The 25740-nt window shown below is 33.2% G+C and overlaps 2 protein-coding genes across 2 annotated transcripts; both read right to left on the bottom strand.

Annotated features, from left to right (window-relative positions):
* Positions 1-10495: 10495 nt before the first annotated feature.
* On the bottom strand, positions 10496-12283 carry LOC130993267 (protein RGF1 INDUCIBLE TRANSCRIPTION FACTOR 1-like). The gene is made up of 4 exons (XM_057918095.1): positions 11936-12283; positions 11536-11748; positions 11235-11459; positions 10496-11096 (listed from the first exon to the last, which is right to left on the bottom strand). The coding sequence occupies exons 1-4, from the start codon at positions 11936-11938 to the stop codon at positions 10863-10865; spliced, it is 675 nt and encodes a 224-aa protein (XP_057774078.1). The 5' UTR covers positions 11939-12283; the 3' UTR covers positions 10496-10862.
* An 11303-nt stretch (positions 12284-23586) lies between these two features.
* On the bottom strand, positions 23587-24598 carry LOC130993941 (uncharacterized). Its single transcript, XM_057918977.1, has 2 exons — positions 24517-24598; positions 23587-24410 (listed from the first exon to the last, which is right to left on the bottom strand). Exons 1-2 carry the CDS (start codon positions 24596-24598, stop codon positions 23587-23589), a joined length of 906 nt encoding a protein of 301 aa, XP_057774960.1.
* Between the last annotated feature and the right edge of the window lie 1142 nt (positions 24599-25740).

Raw genomic sequence — 25740 nt, 5'->3', positions numbered from 1 at the left:
ATGAAGAATGCGCTCATGCTGTTTATGAATCTGGAAATGTTTAATGAGCAAAGGATTTGAAAGAAAATTTATGCCTCTTATGCGAAGCGTGTTTATGATTGTTATTGATGTTAAGTTTATGCTTTAGTTTTGGCAACTGCCCACTAAGTACTCTTGTACTTAGCCCTACGTATGTTTATGTTTGTGCAGGTTGAGCTGTGATGGGCGATGAAGTGTTGCTGAGTGGAGTTTTGTCGATCCTAAAGTAGGCTCAGAAAGGATATATGTCTTCATACATGTATCTCAGTTATGCTTTCCGCTGTAAACACTGATTATTTCAGTGATGCCTTCCGCTGCAAACTCTGATTATGTTTTAGCCAAGCCCCTAACGATGCCTTTTTCCTTTTAAGGAATATAACGCGTATACAAGTTCTTTGAGTACCCTTTTTATGCGAACTATGCCATTTTCCTTTTTAAGGAATATTTCACGCGTATTCAAGCTCTTTGAGTATTCTTTTATGCGCCCTTTTGAAACCCGCTTCGTAATTTCCCTTCCCCAGTCATGGTTTCCCGGCTTAATTATCCTTAATTAAGGCCGGTCGTGACACGCCATAGGAATGGCCCTTGCCAGAGAAATGGTCCTCGCCAGAGAAATCACCAAAAGAGTAACGGAATCCCCCGCCTGGGGGCAAATTTACTATTATACCCTCGACCACGCGGAAGGCATGCTTTGAAGGCGAAATTACTCTTTTACCCCTAGCATGTAATCTATAAATACTGTTAGAAATGGATATTGGGTTCATTCCTCCCTTAAAATGCCTTATAAGGGAGAGGGTTGTCTCACCATATAAAGTGACTCATGCCACTATCTCCAATCCAATGTGGGACACTTCAATATATATATATATATATATATATATATATATATATTTTCACAAATAAACCTGCTTTTCAACATATATGTACAAAGTCATTTGAACACTTAACTAAAAGAAAAAGAAAAGAAACAGATTTCTCACTAGTCACTAGTTCCTATCACTAGAAATATGTGAAAAACTCAATATCAACCATTCAGAGTATGTGAAAATACTAGTTCCTATCACTAGTCACTAGTAATAAAAATGTAATATAGTCTTTTATGCAGTGTATCTTCTTCTTCGACGACGTCCATGGGTACTGCTTCTCTCGTTAACAACTCGAACGATCTAAATGAAATATAGGTTTTGAGTTGGTGAAGTGCTACAGCCATAATACAGATTCGATTCATCCTTAAGCCGGCATTGGCTGTCAAAGAGAAACGATACTTCTTTTATGTAGTGTGTCTGCTTCGTCGACGACTCATCAAGGCACTGCATATTGTTAACAATTCGAACGTCAACATTAACGAAGCTTTTCAGTCTTTGGCCTATAGACTCTGCAGTTTCCGAATCTGCACTCGCATAGCCAAAACTAGGTGGTGGGCACTCCGAGACATACCCACATATGTGCTTGTAGAGGTCTAATCCCAATTTAAAGTACTGCTTAGGGGTTAGATTTAAAGCCATCACGTGCTTACCGTACACATGATTCCACAATGTGTAATTTGTTTCATTACGATTCAAATTTGGCCAAAACCTTATCATTTCATCCCGGAGGTCACTTGGAATATCAGTCTCATCTAAGGCAGGAGGTGGATTATTATTTGTCCTCGGGACCTTACGCGGAAAAAGTCCATGTATGGTCCAGAAATCGGAAGAGTTCCACTGAAGTGCCAATCGTACGTCGTAAAGCAAAACCATTTGAACAACTGGTGGCCTAGAAAACAATATGATCGGAGGGGCTGGGGGCCCTAGAAGTGGCATGCTAGGTGATTGGATCATATCTCCAATCCAATGTGGGACACTTCAATACACCCCCTGCACGCGCAGCGTGGACTATCCCAAACGCCATCTGTTGACAACGATATTGGGGGGCCCATCATTAGATTGGGTTGGCTCTGATACCATGTTAGAAATGGATATTGGGCTCATTCCTCCCTTAAAAGGCCTTATAAGGGAGAGGGTTGCCTTACCATATAAAGTGACTCATGCCACTATCTCCAATCCAATGTGGGACACTTCAATAAATACCCATGCACACGCACTCTGTAATATAGGTTATCTCTACTTTTCAATACTATTGCATTTTATTCTCGTGCTCTCGGCAACTTAGCAATTCTCTCACTTTTCCGATCAACCACTAGGTATAATTCACAATTCAACAATAATTTACCGATAAAATGACTATCCATTCGTTCATGCTTTACCACTTTGGAGCTCTTTTTCTTCATTAAGTGGCGTGTGAAATTGATGATGAAAGTGTTATTAGTGATTTTGTTTCAAAATTTACTAGGAGAACAACACTTCTCAAGTAAATGTTTTAGTTTTTACATGCTTATTGTGTAATAAAATAAAATAATAATAATAATAATAATAATAATAATAATAATAATAAAAAGTATCGCTCGATAATATATAATTTTTTTGTTTTATATTTTTGATACATTTTTAGCTATAAAAAGGGCCCGATTTTAAATTTTGCACCGGACCTTCCGTAGGTTAGCCCCGCCCCTGCCATGCACAATAAATCACATAGTAGCTTCTATGAACGTATTAATATATCCATTTTGGATAGGGATTGTCTATCATCTAGTAGTAATTTTTAACAATTTGATCAGAATTCAGAATTATTAATGTGAACCGCCAATACAATCTATCGTAGCGTAACTCAAATATATTTCTCAATTCAATACTTTTGTAACTCCATTTCTTATACTCTTGTCAATTTAGGGGTGTATTTAATTAAGATTCTATAAGATTTTTTTATGTATTTTAAATATTTATAAGTATTCAATTCAGATTTTAAAAAGTCCCTAAAAATATGTTGATATTCAATTATAACTATTAAGCGCACGTTTGATTGGGTGTTTTTAGAGGTTGAAAAGGGAATCAAGTAATTGAATCCATTACTTATTGCTTGGTTTTGGTAATGAGATAATCATTACCTGAAGTTAACTCAATCATCCAATTTGTTACCTCTCAAAATAGAGGGGAAACAAAAGAAAGGGAATCCCTTACTAATGATTCATTTCCATTGTTAAACTAATGGTTATTGTTACCATTACATTCCTTTATTTGATTCCATTCTCTTTCCATTCCTCTACTTGAACCAAAGGAGCACTAAATATCTATCTAAATCTAGTGGTATTGACACTTCTAAGGATTTTAATATGTTATGAATTTTGGTGGATTTCAGTGTCCTAACATAAATACAAAATCTCTACATAAATCTCACCTCTTTGGGAGAGATTTTTAAAGTATTGTCACTCTCACCTGCCATCTTCTATAGAGCAGCGCCGCTGAACTTCCTCGAATGGGACCTAATTTGGGGCTTCTGTCGGATGGATCAACTGATGAAGTTTGAAGGGGTTGGGGTAGGAGCCAGGGGGTGTCGTGTTCTAGTATGATGGTGTGTGTTGTGTGTGGGGGAGGGGGGTTATGGAACTGATGAATTTTGGAATGTAGTGGTGTGTGTGTGGGGGGGGGGGGGTGTTGTCGCAATTGGGGATGGGAGTTTGGAACTTGATGATATTTCTTCTTCCTTCTTACATAATATTGTTTTCTACTTCTTATTAGGGGTGTCAAAATGGGCCGAGAATGGCCCGGCCCGATGGGCCCGCCCGTAATTTTGGCCGGGCTGGTCTAGGATTTTCAAGGCCCAAAAAATTCCGGGCCTCCCTGGCCCGGCCCATGCGGCCCGCCGGGTCACGCGGCCCACGGGCCAAAAAGCCCGCCGGGCTTTCGGGCCCAAATCGGCCCGTCAGTATAGAAGGTGAAAATTTTAAAAAATTATATCTCCTCCCAAATCCCAATGGACCCAACCCAATCTAAGTCTATTTCTTCAATTGACGACAATAACGAGTCAAAGTCTAACTTATGATTTAAATTAGCAATCAACAATCAATATTAAATTATTTTTACTTGAAAGATTTATTTATTTTTTTATTATTTTTGGTGGTTGTTATTTGATTCCAATTGATTTGATTACTGTATTAATTCATTTGTGAATAAATCGTTCTTAGTTTTTGTTGTTTTTGCAATTAGTTTTTGTTTTGTACTTGTATTCATATTGTTTACATTTAGTTTTAGTCATATTTGTTTACATTTAATTTTAGTCAATTACGTAATTTAGATGTAGATTGTTTAAAGCCCTTTTTATTTCATCGAATTTGTCTTCAATTTTTTTCTTTAAATTTGATTTAATTTATTAATTTTTGGAACTATATATATATATATATATATATATATTAATTTATTAATTTTTGGCCCGTTTTGGCCCGGCCCGCCCGGCGGCCCATATAGGGCCGGGCTGGGCTTCATTGTTCGAGGCCCGCTGAAATTTTGGGCCGGCCCGACCCGGCCCAAAAAATTGCCTAGGCCCGCTAGGTTGGCCCGGCCCGGCCCGGCCCGCAAGGTTTGACAGCCCTACTTCTTATTCACACACTGATTCATTTTTCTTTTTCATAGTCATAACTAAATAGTTCCAGTTTGTTCTTCAACACAAGTTATAATTGAAAGGCTGAACAATGTCACCAAAATTTTCTTTTTCTTGTTTGGGAGCATCGCCTGCTAGGATAGAAGAGGTCGGTATTTCTCAACCTGAACATAGAAGATATAAATATATTTTTGTTTGTTTTATTTATTTATTAAATTATTTTTTTATTTTTTGTAATAACAATCTATTAACTTATAAAATCTATAAAAATAGAGATAAATAAATCTAACAAAATATGCTAAACTTTACATAGAATTAAAATAATTCATTGAATTAGCATAATCTATAAATTATATATAAAAAAAAATTAATTGAATACACCCCCTTAGTTTCTTTTGGCGGCTCATCAAAGGAACTCAATTTGAGTGTGTACACTTTATATGGATTCCACACATTTTACACACCTTATATTTGATTTCAATTATTAAAAGAATATAATTTAGAAAAAGAAGAGAAAAGGATCCCGCAAATTAGGGATACTCGAATAATAGTACCCAACAAAAAAAGGGACCAATTTTCTTAAATTTGGGTTCACTGTCACCATTACTTTTTTTTTTTTTTTTGAGGGAAACACTTTCACCATTACTAGTAGTAGACTAGTAGTAGCGCTCTTCTCTTGGATTAGTCAGCCTCCACGTCTGAAAATAAACGAAATAAATAAATAAGTAAATAAATAAAGGGCAGACCGTTCATGGTGGCGGTGAGATCAACCCCAATAATTGAAAATGATTATTAGTTTTGCGACATATGTCATGTACCTATTATTTAGTTGGATTTTTAGATAAACTATATTTGATACATATTATAGTATTATTTTAAAAGAATTAAAATTTATATTTTTTTTCATTCTCTACAAATAAATATTAACATTATAATAATTATACACACAACACAAATCTTTTCGTCTTTTCTTCATATAATAATAATATCAATTCCACATCCAAAAATTACATCTCTCTATTTTAGCCTAGGGATCCCCCTTCAGAATTTTTTTTCATACACTCAAAGTTTTTTTCACCTACGCAAGATTATTATCTAAAACTTGAAATATCTTAAACTTCTGACGAATGCATATAGTTCGAAATTGCTATGAACTATCAAAATTCATCGTATATCACTCAATCTACTATCCTCCAATTCAGGGCCGGTTCTGTATCTCACAGGGCCCTAAGCAAAAATTAAAAAATAGGCCCTTATAATTTTTTTATATCGATGAAACAACAATAATATATTAACATAATTTTTTTCAACCAATTATTCAAAAGAGTTTTCAATCAAAAGAGAAGAAAAGATAAGTTACTAAGAATTTAACATTAACGGTATGATCTAAATGAAGAAAAGAACTTTCATAAGACGAAGCTATGTAAATAAATACTTTATAATATGGTTCACCATAGTAGCAGTATTGAATGCAATTTGTCCTCACAATATCTAACCAAAACACAATTTCTTGTATATCTAGCAAGGATAAAAATGACAAAAATATTAGAATTTTAGAAAAAATAAATAATATGAAATATTGATAGAACATACAATAAAAATTAGTTCAAAATAGAGATAAGTTTCTTACTTTATCTAAATACAACACGTATTACAGTTTTAGAGGCAAATGTATTTATCAAGTTTGTAATCTAACTGATCAACCAATTTTCTTTCAATTGATAACATAGCCAAACCATTCAACCCGTCTTGCGACATAGTTGATCGTAGATTCACTTTTTGATTCACTTTTTTTAAATATCTTTTCAATTACTGCATATATTTTTGGAATACTATTTGTTAAACAAAAATAATTATTTATATAAATATACTATATATATATATATATATATATATATATATATATATATAAATTGGGCCCCCAAAAATTTGGGGCCCTATGCGGCAGCATGTTGAGCATGCCCTCAGGTACGGGCCTGCTCCAATTTAATCAATCCTTTACAAATATTCGTCAATGTTCATGTTAAAAGGTTCGAAAAACATGCACAAACATTTTCACGTGTCGATCTACAAGGTTGGATAGATTAAGAAGACATAGGCAATTAGCACTAATGTCTTCTGGTGTATAATTAGTGAGAATCCAATTGTTGGCACTAACAAAAAAGGTGATGCATTATTGCAACAAATTTTAGATTTATATCAATAGGCTCAAGTGATTAATCCACAACTAGGTTAATAAAGATCAACAGAATCACTGAGAAATCGTTATAAACAACTTCATGCAAATATCACCAAGTGAATTGGTGCGTACAAGAAATCATATGGTCTATATAGAGCAGAATATTCAACCAAGTGTTGAGAGCCTAATATTCACAAAGTTTCTAAGTTTTCAAATCAGGGGTATTTGTTAACAAATTATGTGTCATCATCTCAATGGAGAACTAAAATTGGATAGTGGAAGTGTACGCAAACATCCAGGCGATAAAGATATCACTTATGAATGTGGATAGTTCAAAAAGAGCAAGGATCGATAAAGATGGATCAAATCCGACCGATGAAGATAACATTCATGAATGTGATGGTATTTCAAAAAGAACAAGGACCAATGAATATGGATTGGATTAGACTAACTCAACTCCAAAAACTCCAATTAGTTGTATTTCAACATAGGGATAATAGTATATCTTGAACCCAATCCAGATGTGTTGACCCAGATCCTTTTTTATGGATCCGGACCTTGCAAAATCAAATCTAATGAATCTGGAGAGAATCTGAATTATTCTTAAAATTTTTGAAATTTGATCGGTAGTACTAGTTTCGAGATGCAGATTCGCCCCACGGATCCAATTATATATAATTTATTAGAGGTAATATTTATTTATACCCCCTCCGTCCGCAATATCGTTTCCACATTGTGGACGACACGGGTTTTAAGAAAAGTGGTGGATAGTACTCCCTTCGTCCCAACGAAGATGCTACATATTCCTTTTTGGGCCGTCCCAACAAAGATGCTACATTTTTAAATATGGAAAAAATAAGGGATTTTAATTACAGAATTACAACTAATTAATCACTCTCTTATTAAATTCTCTTTCCTACTTTATCACTTTATTACATTATCTCTTCTACTTTATCACTTTTATATTACACACTTAAAACAGTAATCTACAATTCCTTAAATCTCGTGCTGAAAAGAAATGTATCATCTTGGCTAGGACAAGAGAGTAGTAGATAATAATGGATATTGTGGGTGGAGTTTGAGCCCCACAATAAAGACACTTTTTGATTAAAATATAAGGTTAAGAGAATAAAGTGTTATGTGGGCCCTACAACTATAAGTGGAAGTGGAAACGATATCGCGGATGGAGGGAGTATTATTATTATTATTATTATTATTATTATTATTATTATTATTATTATTATTATTATCTAGGTAAAATAGAATACACATATGTTACTGAAGATTGTGATGAAAATGGAGATCAAATTGATTTTAATGATGTGATAATTAATTTTCATCCCTTTTATATATATACAATTGAAAATAGTATGTATTTCTAATTATATTTTCTTCTTCATTTCTTTGTGATGTGGATAATGTTGAAAGTATCTGTAACATGGAAGACATATTTGAACAATTGTAAAAATTAATTATTTCAATATATTGTTGAACTATTAGTCTACTACTAATATGTTATTTAGTACTTGATTTTTTGTATTCTTGCTTATTTTGAACTCTAATAATTTTGTATGAATTATGGTGTAATTATTTATTTTTGAATGATCGCTGAAACTCTAAATAATAATTATGATTTTATTTTAATTTTTTAATTAATTTAAAACTTATTTCTATATAGAGAAAAATATGAATCTGGGTCTGGACTCGAGATTATCTATATCTAGACTTTGGTCTCATTTTTTTTGCATCCAATAAATCTGGATCGGATCTTGACCTAACTACGAAAATCTGAATTTGAATCTGGACTAAGTAGAATTTGGTCCAGATCTGGTCCATTGTAATCTCTACTTCAACAATTAGTATTCAATTATTTCATTGATTGACTTGAGCGTTAAAGGCTCTTCCATCAACACCTCCATCGGTGTTCTTAGAATGGTTTGTGATTTCAGGTTGCTAGTGCCCGCCGATCGGAACGTACTCGACGTCCTACTCCGTGATTGTTGGATCCATCCCCAACAGTAATATGCTGTAAGAAGCAGTAAACCAAGAATAATTTTCGAAGCAGTTGATTCTCAAGACTTAAAAATTTGACATTCATTTTTTTGGAACTCCGGGTTTAAGAAATGATATCAATGTACTTAAACAATCTCTTATTTTTAATGATATTTTGAGAGATCGAGTATCAAATGTGAGTTATATCGTTAATGGCCACGAATATAATACTCCATTTGTCCTTGAAAAGTTTGCCTCAAGTGGAACGACACAAATTTTAATAAAAATTGATAAACAGTTATTTGATGGTAGGGTTATGTATAAAAATAGTGTTTAAACAATAGTAATTGCAAAGTTGATGGTGAAGTCATGTATAAAAATAGAAAATAAGGAAATTGGGGCAAATTTTTTGAGGACGAGGAGACTATAAGATATTATCTCGCTGGTGACATATATTCTCGTTGTGTAGAATTTATCAAATCTATTAATTGTCCACAAATTTAGAAGCACCGATCATTTGCTCAATAGTATGAATTAAAATTAGACATGATTATTAAATAATATTACACTAAAAAATACTAGTAGTAGTAATTTGTATGACACTAGACTATCATTTACAAAATTACAATGAAAGAATCTAATTTAAAAGTTGAGTCATGATTGCTTCGGCCTGGCCCATTTAGCTTGAATATATTTTCATTGGGTCTAATCCAATATAAATTTCGTTTTCTATCAACTTAATACCAACACATGCGCGACTCAATTATTTCAGCCTCTCTTAATCATGGTCGAAACAAATGTATGCCATCGAATCAACGTTGAGTGCCATGTCTTTTTTATAAAGAATTAGTTGTTTTCGTCTTGTTCAAATCGATATAAATATATTGAAGAAATTCTTATTGTAATATAAATATAATTAGTATCATATAATTTAGTTTGAGACGTTGAGATGACGACACGTAACTCGAGTAATAATGGAATTTAATGATAATGTCTTTATCTCAATCGAACTATGTATAATTAGTTCGGATTCTTAAATAAATGATGCTACTTTCTCTTTGATCGTATATGTTAAAAGAGAGATAAATATTGCTACTACCTGATTTGATTGATTGATCTCCTTATTCGCTTAATTATTAAAATGTTTCGTTTGGAAGTTGGGCATACCGGCCCTCGCTTTATAGGTGCCTTTATGAATCGAAACTCAAATAAAGTTATTTTTCATACATTTATTTTTCAGGTTCACCTTGTCTCGGGAGCAGATAAATGGGAATAATATGAATATTAATATTATAATAAGTAAATAAATGTAAAAAAAAAGGATGGAGTCATGGGTAGTGAGGTTGGCGCTTGAAGAATATAGTATTGAAATAAATGGGCATCTTTTGTTATAAAATACATGTTAATGATGCAACAACATTAGTGCCCCATTGACACACACACACACAAAATACATATATAATTTCAGTTAAGTGGAAGCAACAATGGCAACGCCACTGATGAATATTAATTCTTGTTTTGGTGGCTGCCCCTTTATTCTTGTCAAAAGTTGCTGATTTGTTTTCTTGACCCAAAAAAAATAATACTAATAATAATAAAAAAAAAGAATTTGAAGCACCCTCAATAAGAATTTTTCAACCATACGAAACAAGAATCCTCAACTCAAATTTCCAAATTCTTGACTCGATTCTCCACTAGGAATTTTCCAAGCTCCACAACAAAAACCACTATTATTATAATTTAGCAGTATTCTTCCCTCTGTAAATCCAAGTTCATACGAAGTAATTCCGTTTCTAATTTGTGAAAGCAAAAAATAGTACACACAATATAATATTTCCATGTCTATGAAGTTGAGATCCTTTACTGCATTGAGTAATTCTTGTCAGAACTATAATATTACAACTTACAAGTACATATTAATTACATAATCTGATACACATATTTCGGTAAACGTGATTATTTAATCACAAGTGAGGATTAATAGTGATGTTTTGCCTCTCTCAAGGCCCTTATTCATTTTCTACTTACTACTACTATGTTACACAACACATTTATGCTAACTTTTTTTAATTTTAATTTTTACTTTTTACTATGTAACAACACACTGCACTATCTTGGTTTGGGAATTCCAGCATCGGCTTCCATTGCTACAGCTCAGTATGCCTGGAACCACAACACCATCATCATCACCTCCAAATATTCAATATCCTAGTAGAAGGCCGCCGGTGGGAGCTCGGCGAGGAACGCCTTTCCGCCGCTTCGCCGCGGCGGTCTGAGGCGGCGTCGACGGGGTGAAGCCCTGCACCTTGCTTCTAACGACTTGTTTATGGATGCTGGCGGCGTTCATGGACTCGGACGACTCGTCCGAGTCCGAGGCACCACCATCATCCATCCTTATCTTCTCCTTATCGAAATTCTTCGATGTTCCGACTATCTGCCGTCATTGCAGAGATAAAATCAGTGTGAAATAGAAGGGATTTGAATTGCCCTAACATAATAAATCAATCCGACCAAATTTAAGTCAACAATTTATACGTGAGACTGAATTTCGAATTGATGAATTAATTTAGACCTTGCAACCAATGGAGCAGAAGGTGAAGGAATCGAGGAGGCTGCGATCGCAGACGCAGCAGGTATTGGTGGCGGCGCCTTTGCCGGGGCGCGGCTGAGGGCGGCGGCGTTGATTCAGAAACACAATTTTGGCGCTGTTGATAATGTAGGTCTGAACTCCGGTTATATCCAAATACTTTTGAATCTCCCCAACTCTAATCACGTCGTGGTACGACGATCTCCGTATCTGCATATAAACCCCATCTCGTAAAATACAGCAAAAACTTCAACGATCGGAGACGAAAATTCGGTATTATTCTGACCTGGATAGGGCGGTGATCCTTGTGAAAGTTGAGGCAAAGTGAGCAGAGCGGTCCGTCGACGCAATCCAAGCAGAACATGTTGCACTCGCTCTTGTGCGCCGCCGCCGCGTGCACCTTGCATTGGCCGAAGAAGCTGCTCTGCAGCAGCGGCCGCAGCCACGGCGGCCACTTGCTGCTGCTGTCGTCGTCTTCTCCGCCGCCGTATACACCGCCCTGAAATCATGATAGGAGAATCAGTAACCAATCTATTCATCTCAAAGAAGAAAAAATCGAATGATCAGGAAAACACACACACACAATCAATGAATCTAAATGCATGAATACTACTACTGTTGCATTCGGAAATTGATGGACACAGTATTGTTATTAATTGATGCAGAGAGTTGGATAGATTACTGACCATTGATTGCAGGTAGAGAAATGGTGGAGTTTTTGGTGAAATTGAAGAGTGGGAGGAAATGAATGTGGACAGAGAGTTTTTTATTGAAAAGAAGAAAGGGAAAGGCTAAGAACTTTCAGATTTTAGACTCTAAGGCAATGGGAAAAGCCAAGACGTTTCTTTTTTTCCATTACCGATTTATGACACTATACTTCAACTCTTATTTTTATTTTTCTTGCATGACTAATGCCTAATCTCCTCAATTTATTTCATTTACTTAATTTATTACTTTTAAGTGGGATCGTTTGGCATTGGCCCCCTAAATTTGACTAAAATGTACTCTCCCACCTCCTTAAATTTGCCCATTTCACTTCAATATTAATCATATTTTATGTCATTTATAGTTTTATCGTCTGATTTTACGAGCTTTCAAATATATTAAGGATTCAAAGCATGTAACACGTGTTAATGGAGGACCATCTTCTTGTAAGTAAATGACTATTTTCTATTTTTCATGTCTGGCTTCTTCTTATTTCCAAATATAAAAGCTTGTATAAAGCTCATTATTTTAAAATTCCTCAATTCTTAAATTCCATCAACTCTCTTTTATATGTTAAAAGTATATACTACATCCGTCCCACTTATTTTGAGACACTTTCTTTTTTGGGCATCTCAGGTATTTTTTTATTTGGCAAAAGTTTTACCTTTTATTCACCTTTTTACTTTTGAGGCACTCTTCCATGCAACCGATTGTACCGTGCAACTGGTTTCTTAATGACACTACTTCAACATACAAATGACACTTGAAGTCAAGTGTCATTTGTATGTTGAAGTAGTGTCATTCGAAAATGTTCAAGTGTCATTTTCCGAATGATGCAGTGTCATTATGGACCAGTTGCACAAGAGTATTTATGTTTACTTTTTCACCTACACACAAAACACTACTTTTTTAATTTCTGTGCTGAAAAAAAAAAATATCTCAAAATAACTGGGACAGATTGAGTAATTACAATGCAATATTTAAATTTTATACTTTCGTTGTACTCATTATTTTTTGGCATGCATATTAAGAATAGCGTGATTTATGAATAAGGTAGATGGTCTCATTAGCTCAATGTATTGTAGTAGTAGTTAGGGCACAAATTTTATTTCTATTTTTTGATTGGGCAATTACAATGGAACATCTCAAAATGGCTTTTAAGCCATATTAATGGAGTCGGATGAGTATAGTAGAAAAACATAATTCAATGGTATATCTCCTACCTCTCCATATATGGCACTCTAAAATCTCACTAATCAAATATATCTCTTATCTCCTTCATTTGTATTTTTTTTTTCAAATTCAAATACTTCTAAATTATATTCAGATTGTCTCATGTAGCATAACATGTTTCCTTTTTGGGCCATAATTAAAATATAATTAAAGTTCTTAATCAATCCTTCACAACCCCTAATTCTCATAGATACTCTTCTTTCTCTAATAATTTTTAATTTCATTGTCAGCCCTCTTCTTCGCGTCTTTCATCCCCTTTTCTCCTCTTCTTCGCCACCTTATTTTTCTCCCGAGGAAGATGATCGCGACGAAAACGCTGAGTGAGACGGCATCATCTCGTTGGACTTTATTGCTTGGTAATTGAGGGAAAAGATTTTTGTGTAATTTGATTTTGGAATGCTTATTCAATCTTTTCAATTTCGTGAATTTTATTATGTAAGCTTTTCATGTAAACTCTGGTTGAGCTTTGCGTGTGAATTTGATTCAGGAGGCCAGGATAGTTGAGTTGAAGATGTTGAGCTCCGCTTACGACCGCAATGAAGACGTTGAGCTCTGCCGGATTGGAAAGAGTTGGTACACAGAAAGAAACAAGACACGCTTTTTGTCGCACGACGATCAGGAATATGAGAGATGTTGTTGGGTTTAAGACTTTATTTGACTACACTAATAAGAATTTAATTACCATTAAAAAATGCACCACACACATTGTCTTCCTAATTTTAATGTCCTAAATACCCGTGATAAAAAACAATGTGCCATGAATAATGGGACGGATGGAGTACTATTTACTACTTACTACATCCTAGTTTAATAGGCTATAGCCACAGAGCTTGGACATGGATGTTAAGAAATAAATCATTCATAGTAAAATATTAGATAGAAAATTATTTGTTTAGTGTATATTTGTCACAAAAGTAGGAGAGCGAATGAAGATATATTTTTTTAAAGTGAAAATAGAAATAACTATTTGCGGGCCCTAATAGCTTTTGATGTAAGTACCGAGCTGAGTGAGGCTGTTTGTTGTGTATTGATTTTTCATTAGAAAGTGACCTATTGAATTAGAACGTACAATAAAGGAAACGTGACGTGTTAAATTGGGACGAATGGAGTATATCATAATTGTTACAACCTATATTTCATTATCTAGATTTTAATACATTTTGAAAGGATAGGAAAATTATTTACTAATTGGGATTGGGACGAATACATATAGATTATAAATAGGTTTAATTAGTTGATCTTTGTAATAAGTGGGTATCAATATACGAGTCTGGGATAAGAAGATATAGTAAATTAGTTTTAATTGTATTTTGAACAAATATAAGTATATCATAATTTAATAAATTATTTTAATGTTATTTGAAAATAAGTTAATTATGAAATTATCGCAATATTTACTTATTTTATCAGTTTTCTATTACATTTTTTTTAAAGAATATTAAATATACCCAAATATTCTAATCTTTAAATCAATTTTATCATTGAAGCTCATCTTTGACTATTGGATCGTGATATAACGCGTTAGAGGATGATATGTTATTTCACCGAAAAAAGTGTACATGTGACAAAATAACACATCACTCTACACTAGGGGTGGTAAACCGGTGTCGGTTTTTCGGTTAAAACCGTAACCGAATCGGAAAAATCGGTTATCGGTTAACCGATAACCGGTTTTTCCCAATTCGGTTCGGTTATCGGTTAGCACTTTCCCAGTAAACCGGTTAATCGGTTTAACCGGTCGGTTAACCGGTTAAACCGATTAATCGGTTTTTTTTAAATTAATTAATTTAGGGTAATAGGGTTTATTGAGGCCCAACTGGATTTAGGGTTTGAATTAAAATTGGCCCAAATGAGTGAAGCCCAACTCCAACCGTCGGTATTGACGGCACGACGGCCGGTAATGTAGTTACCGGCGGCGTTACCGGCGGCAAATCGTCGTCGGTGATTTGCTCATCGGTAACGCCATTACCGACGGCGATCGGCCGCAGCCGGCATTTTCGCCGTTGAACGGCGGAGAGTTGCCGAAAAATTACCGACGACAAATACCGTCGCTAATTAGCGGCGGCGCCACCACCGTCGGTAATTTCCACCGGACGGTGATGGTGCACTCGCCGGACTTGGCCGATGTATTACCAACGGCAAAATGCCATCACTAATATTTTTTAATTTTTTATTTATTTTATTTATTTATTTTATTGTATATCCACAATTTATTTTCGTATTTATACAGTATTGCATAATTTAGACAAACTTCCCAGTCGGTCACCCATCTTAGTTGTGCTCTAAGTCAAGCACGATTAACCTAGAAGTTCTTTTCGAATGGTCACCAGTACAGAACACTCGTATTATTGATATATCTAGTACCTATTAATTCATTTAAAGTCTACTTCAATATACAATATCATATATATTCATAACCTTAGAATATGTCGAGATGATATCCAAAAAATGTTGTTAATTACGGATTGGGCTCGTTTCCGTCCTTTTTTTATGTCGGAAAAATATTTATTAATTAATTTTTTTTTATCAAACTAGTGACAATCTTGAATACTTACTATGAATATTATCATAGATTAGTGATGATTGATGAGTGAATCACTAATCAAATAAACATTCTTAAGTTATAATTATAAGTTTCTTACTAAGAATATTGAATGCTTAGTAATAATATTAGATTAGTGATGATTGATGAGTGAATCACTAATCAAATTAATTAACATTCTTAAGTTATAATTATAAGATTCCTACTAAGAATCTTGAATTCTTAGTAATAATATTAGATTAGTGATGAGTGATGAGTTAAGTTATAATTATAAGTTTCTTACTAACAATCTTGAATGCTTAGTAATAATATTAGATTAGTGATGATTGATGAGTGAATCACTAATCAAATTAACATTCTTAAGTTATAATTATAAGATTCTTATAATTATAAGTAATATCTTACATTAGTGATGAGTGAATCACTAATCAAATTAACATTATTAAGTTATAATTATAAGTTTATTTCTAACAATCTTGAATGCTTAGTAGGGCTGCTAAACCGGTCGGTTCGATTTTAACCGAACCGATTTACCGGTTAACTGGCACCGGTTAAGGGCCATTTCCCTAACCGATAACCGAACCGATTATTGGACCGGTTAACCGGTAAAATCGATTAATCCACGATTTCTCAATTTGTCCGAATTTAACCGGTTAATTAACCGAATTAATCGGTTTTTATTTAAAAAAATTCAAATTTGTAGAATGTGTGCAATAGGATTTGAACTCTTGACCATTGAAAGAAAGAATAAGGTTTTATCCACTGCACCAATTCATAACTTATGATAATTTAGAACAAAAAAAAATTATAGATACTTGAAATATTAATGTATTATTTAAATTAAAATATTAAAATATAAATTAATTAATTTAATATAAAATAAACCGGTTAATCGGTTTAGCCGGTTAACCGACCGGTTAAACCGATTAACCGATTAGTGATGAACACACTAACCGATAACCGAACCGAACCGGTAAAAATTTTTCGGTTCGGTTACGGTTAAAACCGATTAACCGGAACCGTTTTACCACCCCTAATGCTTAGTAATAATATTAAATTAGTGATGATTGATGAGTGAATCACTAATCAAATTAATATTCTTAAGTTATAATTATAAGATTCTTACTAGGAATCTTGAATTCTTAAGTAATATCTTACATTAGTGATGAGTGATGAGTGAATCACTAATCAAATTAACATTATTAAGTTATAATTATAAGTTTCATACTAACAATCTTGAATGCTTAGTAATAATATTAGATTAGTGATGATTGATAAGTGAATCACTAATCAAATTAACATTCTTAAGTTATAATTATAATTTTTTTACTAAGAATCTTTAATTTTTAGTAATAATCTTAGATTAGTGATGATTGATGAGTGAATCACTAATCAAATTAACACTCTTAAGTTATAATTATAAGTTTCTTACTAAGAATCTTGAATTCTTAGTAATAATCAATATTTAAATTTTCACTTGTATTTCAATATATATTTAATTTAAAAAAATTTGTATTATTATCTTTGACCAACTTATTAGATGATAAATGAAAAAAAAAGCTGAAAAAAAATTAATTACCGACGGCATTTCGGCAAATAGTGGCGGTGGCACTGCCGTCGATAATTTTGGCCGGACGACGGTGGTGCTATCGCCGGATGTCACCGGCGGTGGTGATTAGCGGCGGTCGCATGCCACCGGTAAATAGCGACGGCAATTGCCGTCGGTAATAAATAATATATATTTAAATTAGCGGCGGCTGTTTTGCCGTCGGTAATGCGCCGGTAATAGGCAAAAGGCGGGTCGCCGTTTCTGCCGCCGCCGTGCCGTCAGTAGTTGCCGGCGGCAGCGCCGCCGTCGCTATTTACGCGTTTTTTTGTAGTGTGTGTGTGTGTGTGTATATATATATATATAAACTTTTTAAACATTTAAGTAAAAGAAAACATGATCTTTAACCTAATTTTCTATTATAATTTTATTTATTTTTTAATACTTCTTTCAATAAATTATCGAATACTATCATAATAAAATAAAATAAAATAAAATTTATTAAGTTATACTTATAATATACAATATAAAGTGATTTTTCATCAAAATTCGAAGAGTTATTAATTTATACTTCCTCTGCCCACGAAAAATATTTCACATTTATGTAAAATATTTTATACTATTAATATAGTATATTCTTTGTGTACGAAAAGAGTATATTAATAGAAAAATAATACGTAAGAAAAGTAGAAAACTACAAAAAAGTATATGGTGATTTGGGGGTATCTGGTACTGGTTCCGATAGAAGATCAAAAGGTTGTAATTATAGCGAAGTTCAAGTGACAAAATTGGTCAAATTAATGTTCCTAAAAGCTAAATGACCAAATTTAAAAAGTTTTATAATTTGGCGATGCTTACTTTCTTCATTACCTAATTGTGACATCGACTTTAGCGAAATGATCACATGCCCGAGTAGGTAAGTTAACCTGCATATATAATACTGCCGACTTTAATAAAATTGTGTTGAATTTTCACGTAATATGGATATTGGCATATTACTCATATTTACATTATAGTAATATTTAACGTCGAATGAATACGAATTTTAACATAGTTTATGTATAGATTCATTGGAACTTTTTTAGTTAACTTTAGTTAACAAATTTGATGAAAAAATTTGATGAAATATCGAGTATAAAAAAGTAGAGACGGATGTCAAATAATTATCAAGAGCGTTTAATTGATAAAGCATGTATCACAATGCTACGCGCCGACCTAACCTCTACGATTTGACAAAAATATGGTAAACATCTTTTTTAATACAAGTTTCATAATTTAAGGAGAACTATGTTTCACTACAAAATCGGTAATTTGTCGTCTCATTTTTATTTTTATTTTTGGAGAAATTGTCGTCTCAAAACATTTTAAATCATATTTCAAGGAGAAATATGTTTCAATCCAAAAACGGTAATTCGTTCTCTAAGAAGTTTTGACTCACTTTTATACTAGTATATATAATATAATTCGTCCAAGTTTGACGGAGTATTATTAGGATTTTAAGACTGCATTTTGTAAGTTTTTTCTTCGTATTTAAAATATATAAATGTTAGAATTAATAATAGATGATGCCTATTTTAAAAACGAAAAGATAAAATTTACTTATCTAAAAAAATTATACTCCCTCCGTCCCGTCGACAGGGACGGAGCCATGAATTAAGTTCGGGGGGGGCTGAACTTATATTTAAGGTATTTTTTTTATTAAAATACGAGCATAATACTAATAATAACGAACAATATTTTCATAAATTATATAGTTTCAATATATCACAAAAAAAAATTTGGACATTCCGTATATTTAAGACATTTTTTATTAAAAGGCACACATAATAATAATAATAATAACAAACAACATGTTCATAGATTATATATTTTCTATATATTACAAATTAGTTTCAATACATTATAATTTTGTTTAGCATTTCATACATATAGGGCATTTTTTTTATTAAAAGACAAGTATAATAGTAATAATAACAAACAATATTTCATAGATTATATAGTTTTAAATAACAGAATTATCCTTAAATTAAGTATATATGAGAGAATATAATAACCAAATACTCTTTTATAAAATAAAATTATTTTATAATAGGTATAAACATATATCTATATATATATTTTAAAATTAAATTATAAAAAAAAACTCAAAATTTGGGAGGGGGCTCTAGCCCCCTGCCTCCGTCCCTGCCCGTCGAGCTTGAGGCGTTTCTTTTGGGCACGAGAATTAAAGAGCTATTGGTTAGTTATTTAAGTATGTTTGTAAATTTATGGTTAACTAGTTATTTATATAATTAATTATTTTGAATTATTTTTTAATATAAAATTTAAATAATTAAATCTGAATTAATCATTAATTATTTTTTACATATAAATTATTTATATGATTATTTAGATTAATTTTTTTTATTTTATTTTTTGTAAATTTGTGAATAATGTGTTTGAGAGAGGGAAAGTGAAAATGGGGTTGATAAAATAAGGATGTAATTAGTAGCTTTAATTAAGGTATTGATTTTTCTAATTTTTGCCAAAAAAGAAAACGACTCAAGCTCGATAGGGTAGCCCGAAAAAGAATACGACTCAAGCTCGACAGGACGAAGGGAGTATAAAATATACTTGTATTTTGAATGAATTGACAAATTACCTATAATGAGATAAAAATAAATAAAAAATTAAATTAATATTCCTTCAATTGCCACATCTGTCCGCCCTCTCTTCTCCATGTTTGCAATTCCGTCCATCGATACTGCTTCTCGCGTCTACAATTCCTCAATTTTCCGTCTATAATATCAAATTGTTTGGTGTTGCTCGACACTCTCTCTTGGATTTGAAATTCCTCACGTCATCGCTCATCTTTCTCTCTTTCTCTCAGATCTAAAATGTCACTCCGCTTGTCGCACCTACATGTTCGACCGCTTACCACTCGGTGCTCGAGTGCTCAACGCGGGTTGCTCGAGTATTCTAGCATTGAGTAACAGTCCTTCGAGCATCGCCCCTAATCAACTTTGTTTGTAAATACAAAAATATTATCTCGTTCATCCATTTTAAAAATCTTAGCTTATCCATAAAGTAAACAATAATAGTGTGATGATTTAAATCATATATGTATGTATAATCTTGTCCGTCCATTCATAAAATTTTAACTTTGTCCACAAAGCAAAAAATATCAGGACAAAGATTTTGAATCAGATATACAAATCATATCTCGTCGAGTTTTTACGCGTAAACACTTTACATAATAATTCATAAATATTTACTTATAAAATCGAGTTTTTACGCGTAAACACTTTACATAATAATTCATAAATATTTACTTATAAAACAACTTAATAAGTGGCTATAATACTCAATCACCTCTCAGTTGTTGACAACAGCGGAGCACAACGGCACTAGGGTTCACCCACTCGCAGTTGTTGATTGTGGTGTAGCATTAAGATGAACTGAGAAAATAATGGTAGATTTTTATCATTGTTTCATCTAGAATGCGTATATACTACCCATTTTAAACTAGATTAACTGTCTGAATTCATTTAGATTTATAGATATGGTTTAATACAATTATTTGTCTGAACTTAATTGATTTACTATATGTAAACTACTCTCTTCGTCCCATTTATCTTTGTACATTTACTTTTTGGCACGAAAATTAAGAATAAAAAGTTAAGAGTGTAAAGTGGGTAGAAACCACTTATTTTATGTGTGTAGAGATGGTAGGGATCACATATTATTTTTGGAAAGTATCATTATAAATGAGACAAACTAAAAATGAAAGTATGTCAAGATAAGTGGGACGGAGGGAGTAGTATACTATGTATATTTTAAACTTGAATACGCTAACAAAAATTGATTTGTTTTACGTAAATTAATATACAATGTTATATTCCATCCGTCCACGAAAAGAGTCACATTTGAAGTTCGGCACGAGTTTTAAGAAAATTGTTAAAGTATGTGTAAGTGGAGTAAAAGTAAATTTATAGGGGTAGTACTAATGACACTTTTTAAATTCCTTAATTCAATAATCTCAAATTAAATTTTGAAGTTAATATTTTTAACTTTAATGAAATTATTCCATTAATTTTTTCTATTTTAATTTTCGATAAAAGTTCCACAATTTAATTTTCATCTTAATTTAACAATTTATTCTGAATTCATCAAATTTTCGATTTATTCAATTTATTCATATTTCAATTCCTTAATCACAATTTATTCCATTTTTGAAACACCTATTTTTTGACTTTTTTACAATTGGATAGGCAGATATCATATTCTACTAATTTTGTAAACCACAATCTTTTTATCAGCTCATCGTGAATTGGGAGCACATAAATGATAATTTTTCTTAAAAAGAGAAATCAGCAGAAATTATATAAGCAAATTTGGCACATACATCATCAGAGTTTAGAAAAGAAATGAAAGGCGAAGAATCATGAAGCGAGGGGGCAAGAAGCTAATTAACTACGAAGCTTAATGCTTACTGATGCCTCTTTATTTCGAATCACAATATGTCGCAGAAATGAGGAAGGATTTAATTAAGAAAATAGATTATGATTTAATTAAGGATAAATATCGTGAAAACCCCTGAACTATTCACACTTTATCAAAAATACCCTGAAACTTTTGAAATGTTCTTTAGACCCTTAAACTATCAGGTTTTTATCAAATATATCCCGCATTTATTTTTCGGTTACCAAAAACGTGATGTGGCTCGCAGGATGCCACAACGTAATTTATGAGTATTTTTTTTAAATGACATGGAAAAAACGACTTTGTTTCGTACCATATTCTACCGTATTTATCTCTAATTCTAGGTTATTAGCATGAATTTTAAACACGATAGGAATCAATTTTAAATTTCAGAGTGATTTTTTTAAATGATATGATACGAAATGACGTCGTTTTTGCCATTGCATTTAAAAAACAGAATATAAATTACATTGTGGCATCTGGCGAGCCACATCACGTTTTTTGTGACCGTAAAATAAATACGGGATATATTTGATAAAAACCTGATAGTTTGAAGGTTTAGAGAACATTTTAAAAGTTTTAGGATATTTTTGATAAAACGGGTATACTTCAGGGGATTTTATGATATTTACCCTTTAATTAAAGAAGTAAGTATGTTGTTTAGCATTTATTATGGTGGGTCTATGAATGGCAAATAGAGTAAATATAAAAGTCAAGGAAAGGTAAAATTGCACAAAAAGTGAAACATGACTCTTTTTCGTGGATAAAAAAAGAGGAGAAATATGACTTTTTTCGTTACGGCTAGGATTTTTCTATGCTATGGTCCCTGTGGATAGTGAAAATCTTTGTACACCCATATTTTTTTTTTTGATCAGTAAAATAAAGCTTTTATTAAAAGAAAGGGAACAAGGCATCAGGAATGCCAATCAAAACAACATAAAAAGTTTGAAATCCTTGGAACACCATGAAGTAAAAGGTATTCCTAACTCCACAATTTTGTAAGCCTCATTCTAACTCCAAAGTCTCCCCTTAATCTGTAAGACAACTCTATCAATATCCCAAGCCTTGTCCTGAAAACGACTACCATTTCTGCTTTCCCAGAGCAACCACACTGTTCCCACCCACAAAGCATTGAGCAATCTCCTTTCTCTCTTCTTTTTTCCAGCAGCAATGAAAGAAATGAAGTGTTGAAAGATACCTCTCGGGTTTGCCGTTTTGATATCAAGCCATTGGAAAATCTGATCCCAAACCGGCGCTGCTTTCGGGCAATGAAGGAACAGGTATTCCGTCGTCTCCTCGCTTGAAACACAGGCGTTGCACCATCTCTCCTCCGCGCTGATATGAACATTTATTCTTCTCAAATTATCGCATGTTGCCAATCTGTTTCTAAGACATCTCCATGCCGTCACCTTGGCTTTATTTGTTGTTGGGGCCTTCCAAACCTTTGCCATCTCCAAAGGTAAAACTTGTTGCTCCTCTCTTGTTTTTGCCAAAATATCATATGCCGACTTGGTTGTGAAACGTCCATCTGGTGTCGCCTTCCAGCTCCATCCATCTGTTAAACCTAAACAAGGAGCAAAATCAGCAATCACCATCCGGAGTTCCTCCACCTGCCCTTTCTCCCTCTCCCTTAACTCCCTCCTCCACTCCACCGCCCACACCCACGACCCTCCATCCCAAAACCCGCTCTCACCAACCAGTCTTTTCTTGTTCAAACATAAATTATACAGTCTCGGAAACACAAACTTAAGGGGTTTGTCAACCGCCCACACATCCTCCCAGAAACAGGTCTCCAAACCATCCCCAATCCTTCGCCTCAGATTATTGATGAACCAACAATCGCTCCTCCCTCATTCCTTCTCCACAATTTTCTGCCACCACCCTTTCTGTCCAGCTCTTCCCGCCACCGAACATTCCCCCCCTTCCCCCCACACAAGCTCCCCATAAAGAGATTTAATCACCCTTGCCCACAGAGCTTTCCCTTCCCCCAAAAACCTCCAAAGCCACTTAATTAACAACACCTGATTGAACCATTCGACGTTCCGAAACCCCAGACCGCCTGATTTCTTGTTGAAGCATAAGGCATTCCACTTAAACCAAGTAATACCCCCCGTCTGTGTCCCTCCTCCCCACAAAAATCTGGAGAACAGTGAGTTAAGTTCCTTAATCACCACTTTAGGTATGAAAGCGATGGAAAGTTGATAAACCGGGATGGATTGCAACACCGATTTGACAAGAGTAATTCGCCCTGCCAGCGAAAGATGTATTTTCTTCCATCTTGCCACTTTGTTTGAGACTTTTTCAACCAAAAACTTCCAATCTCCAACACCATTGCTGCGACCCCCCACTTTAGTACACAAGTAGTTGCACGGAAAAGAGCCGATCTTGCACATGAGGAGCGCTGCCCATCTCCTCTCCACTGCCTCATCCACTCCCACTGTCAAAAGACTACTCTTCTCGAAATTTACAGCTAAACCCGAGACAAACTGAAAGAGAATAAGTAGTTTCTTCACACTCTCCACATTTCTGTCATCTGCCTCCAACAAAAAGATAGTGTCGTCCGCGTACTGTAAGTGTGAAATGGGCACTTTATCCTTGCCAATCTTCGTCGGGACCAGGAGTTGTCTCTCCGCTGCTCTTTCAATGAGCTGTCTCTCCGCTGCTCTTTGTACACCTATATAAAAATCATTGTTATTCCGTTCTCTTTGATGAATAGTGATTAGGCGTATTTTATAGGCATATTTTGAGTTTTTTTGGTGAATTTTAATGCTTAGTCATACTAAAGGGGATTTCCAACGATAGGTAGTCTATCGCCATCAAAGCATAGGTGAAGTCGGAATCACGTCTGGAAATTGGCATCATTGTACTAACTTTCAGACACAATTTCAATTACACTGGTGGTTCGATGACGATGTGCTACATACCATTGAAAATCTCTTTCCGTATAGAATTCATTAAGCTCTGATTTCTTGACAATTAATCAATATTATAGGTATAATTACAATAAAGAATATGTTACTGTCATAATTTTGGTGCAATTATGGCTATAATTAAATATTTAAAAAAAATTAAGTTATTTAAAAAATAATTTAAAATTAAGACTATAAATTAAAATTCACTGGTGCAATTATGGCTATAATTAAATATTAAAAAAAAATAAGTTATATAAAAAATAATTTAAAATTAAGACTATAAATTAAAATTCACTTAAAGTTCACGCTATACACTATAATTCATCCTTTTTATTTTTGTACGGTGACTTATTAAAAAACTACTTAAAAAAAATATTCGTGATTCCTTTAGAACCATTTTACCCCATAAACTAGTTCATAATGACCATTTTTTTGTATTCTTTTAAGTTTTTTAATTCTTATTTAAAATATACTAATGATTCCTTATTTTCCTTTTTAATGCCTTTAACTCAACGGTTGGAAAAAAATCTTCTTATCATCTGAGTTATGCTTATTGTCAACGTCAACGGATAACATGGATGAAAAAACAAAGTAATTAAATTTAGCAGCTTCGAGTTCTCACAAAAAAAGTTAATTTTGAAGAGAAAATGAGAAGTAAAAGAATCATGTAATATAATTTGAAGTTGAACCTTGAGGTCCCAATAAAAGTGGGAGACGATGGAATTGACTATTGAATTGGATTTGATTTGAAGTACATGGTTGTTGAATAGTTGATTGGATACCGACGTTGGTTTCTTTATAAATTATCGTACACAAACTGCAATGAAGATAGAGATGGACCACGCGGAAAGGGTCAAGTCTTCCAAACTTTCATCATCATTTGAACTTCAACATATTTGATCTCTATAATATATAGTTACTGATGTATAACCGTCGAATTATTTATATTATTTTTGTATAATATATTTATCTTTCAATTAATTTATAAAGATGTAATAGAAGTTATTATATTTTTGTTAAAATAATAAAATATATTTTTACATAAATTTTGTATACTTTTTCTATATTGATGAATAAAAATTAATTTAAGAT

This window comes from Salvia miltiorrhiza, chromosome 7 (genome assembly GCF_028751815.1).
Source record: "Salvia miltiorrhiza cultivar Shanhuang (shh) chromosome 7, IMPLAD_Smil_shh, whole genome shotgun sequence".
Lineage (NCBI taxonomy): Eukaryota > Viridiplantae > Streptophyta > Magnoliopsida > Lamiales > Lamiaceae > Salvia > Salvia miltiorrhiza.
The sequence above is the reverse complement of the archived record's forward strand: the minus strand, read 5'-3'. Positions and strand labels throughout refer to the sequence as shown.

Excerpts from the sequence above, each read along its gene's own strand:
- LOC130993267 (XM_057918095.1), bottom strand. Across the intron at positions 11,460-11,535 it reads AGGATCACCGCCCTATCCAG|ATACGGAGATCGTCGTACCA; the intron begins GTCAGAATAATA and ends GTTTATATGCAG. Across the intron at positions 11,097-11,234 it reads TCTGCTCCATTGGTTGCAAG|ATAGTCGGAACATCGAAGAA; the intron begins GTCTAAATTAAT and ends CAATGACGGCAG.
- LOC130993941 (XM_057918977.1), bottom strand. The coding sequence starts at position 24,598 with ATGATGCCAATTTCCAGACGTGATTCCGACTTCACCTATGCTTTGATG. Across the intron at positions 24,411-24,516 it reads ATCGTTGGAAATCCCCTTTA|GTGTACAAAGAGCAGCGGAG; the intron begins GTATGACTAAGC and ends ATTTTTATATAG.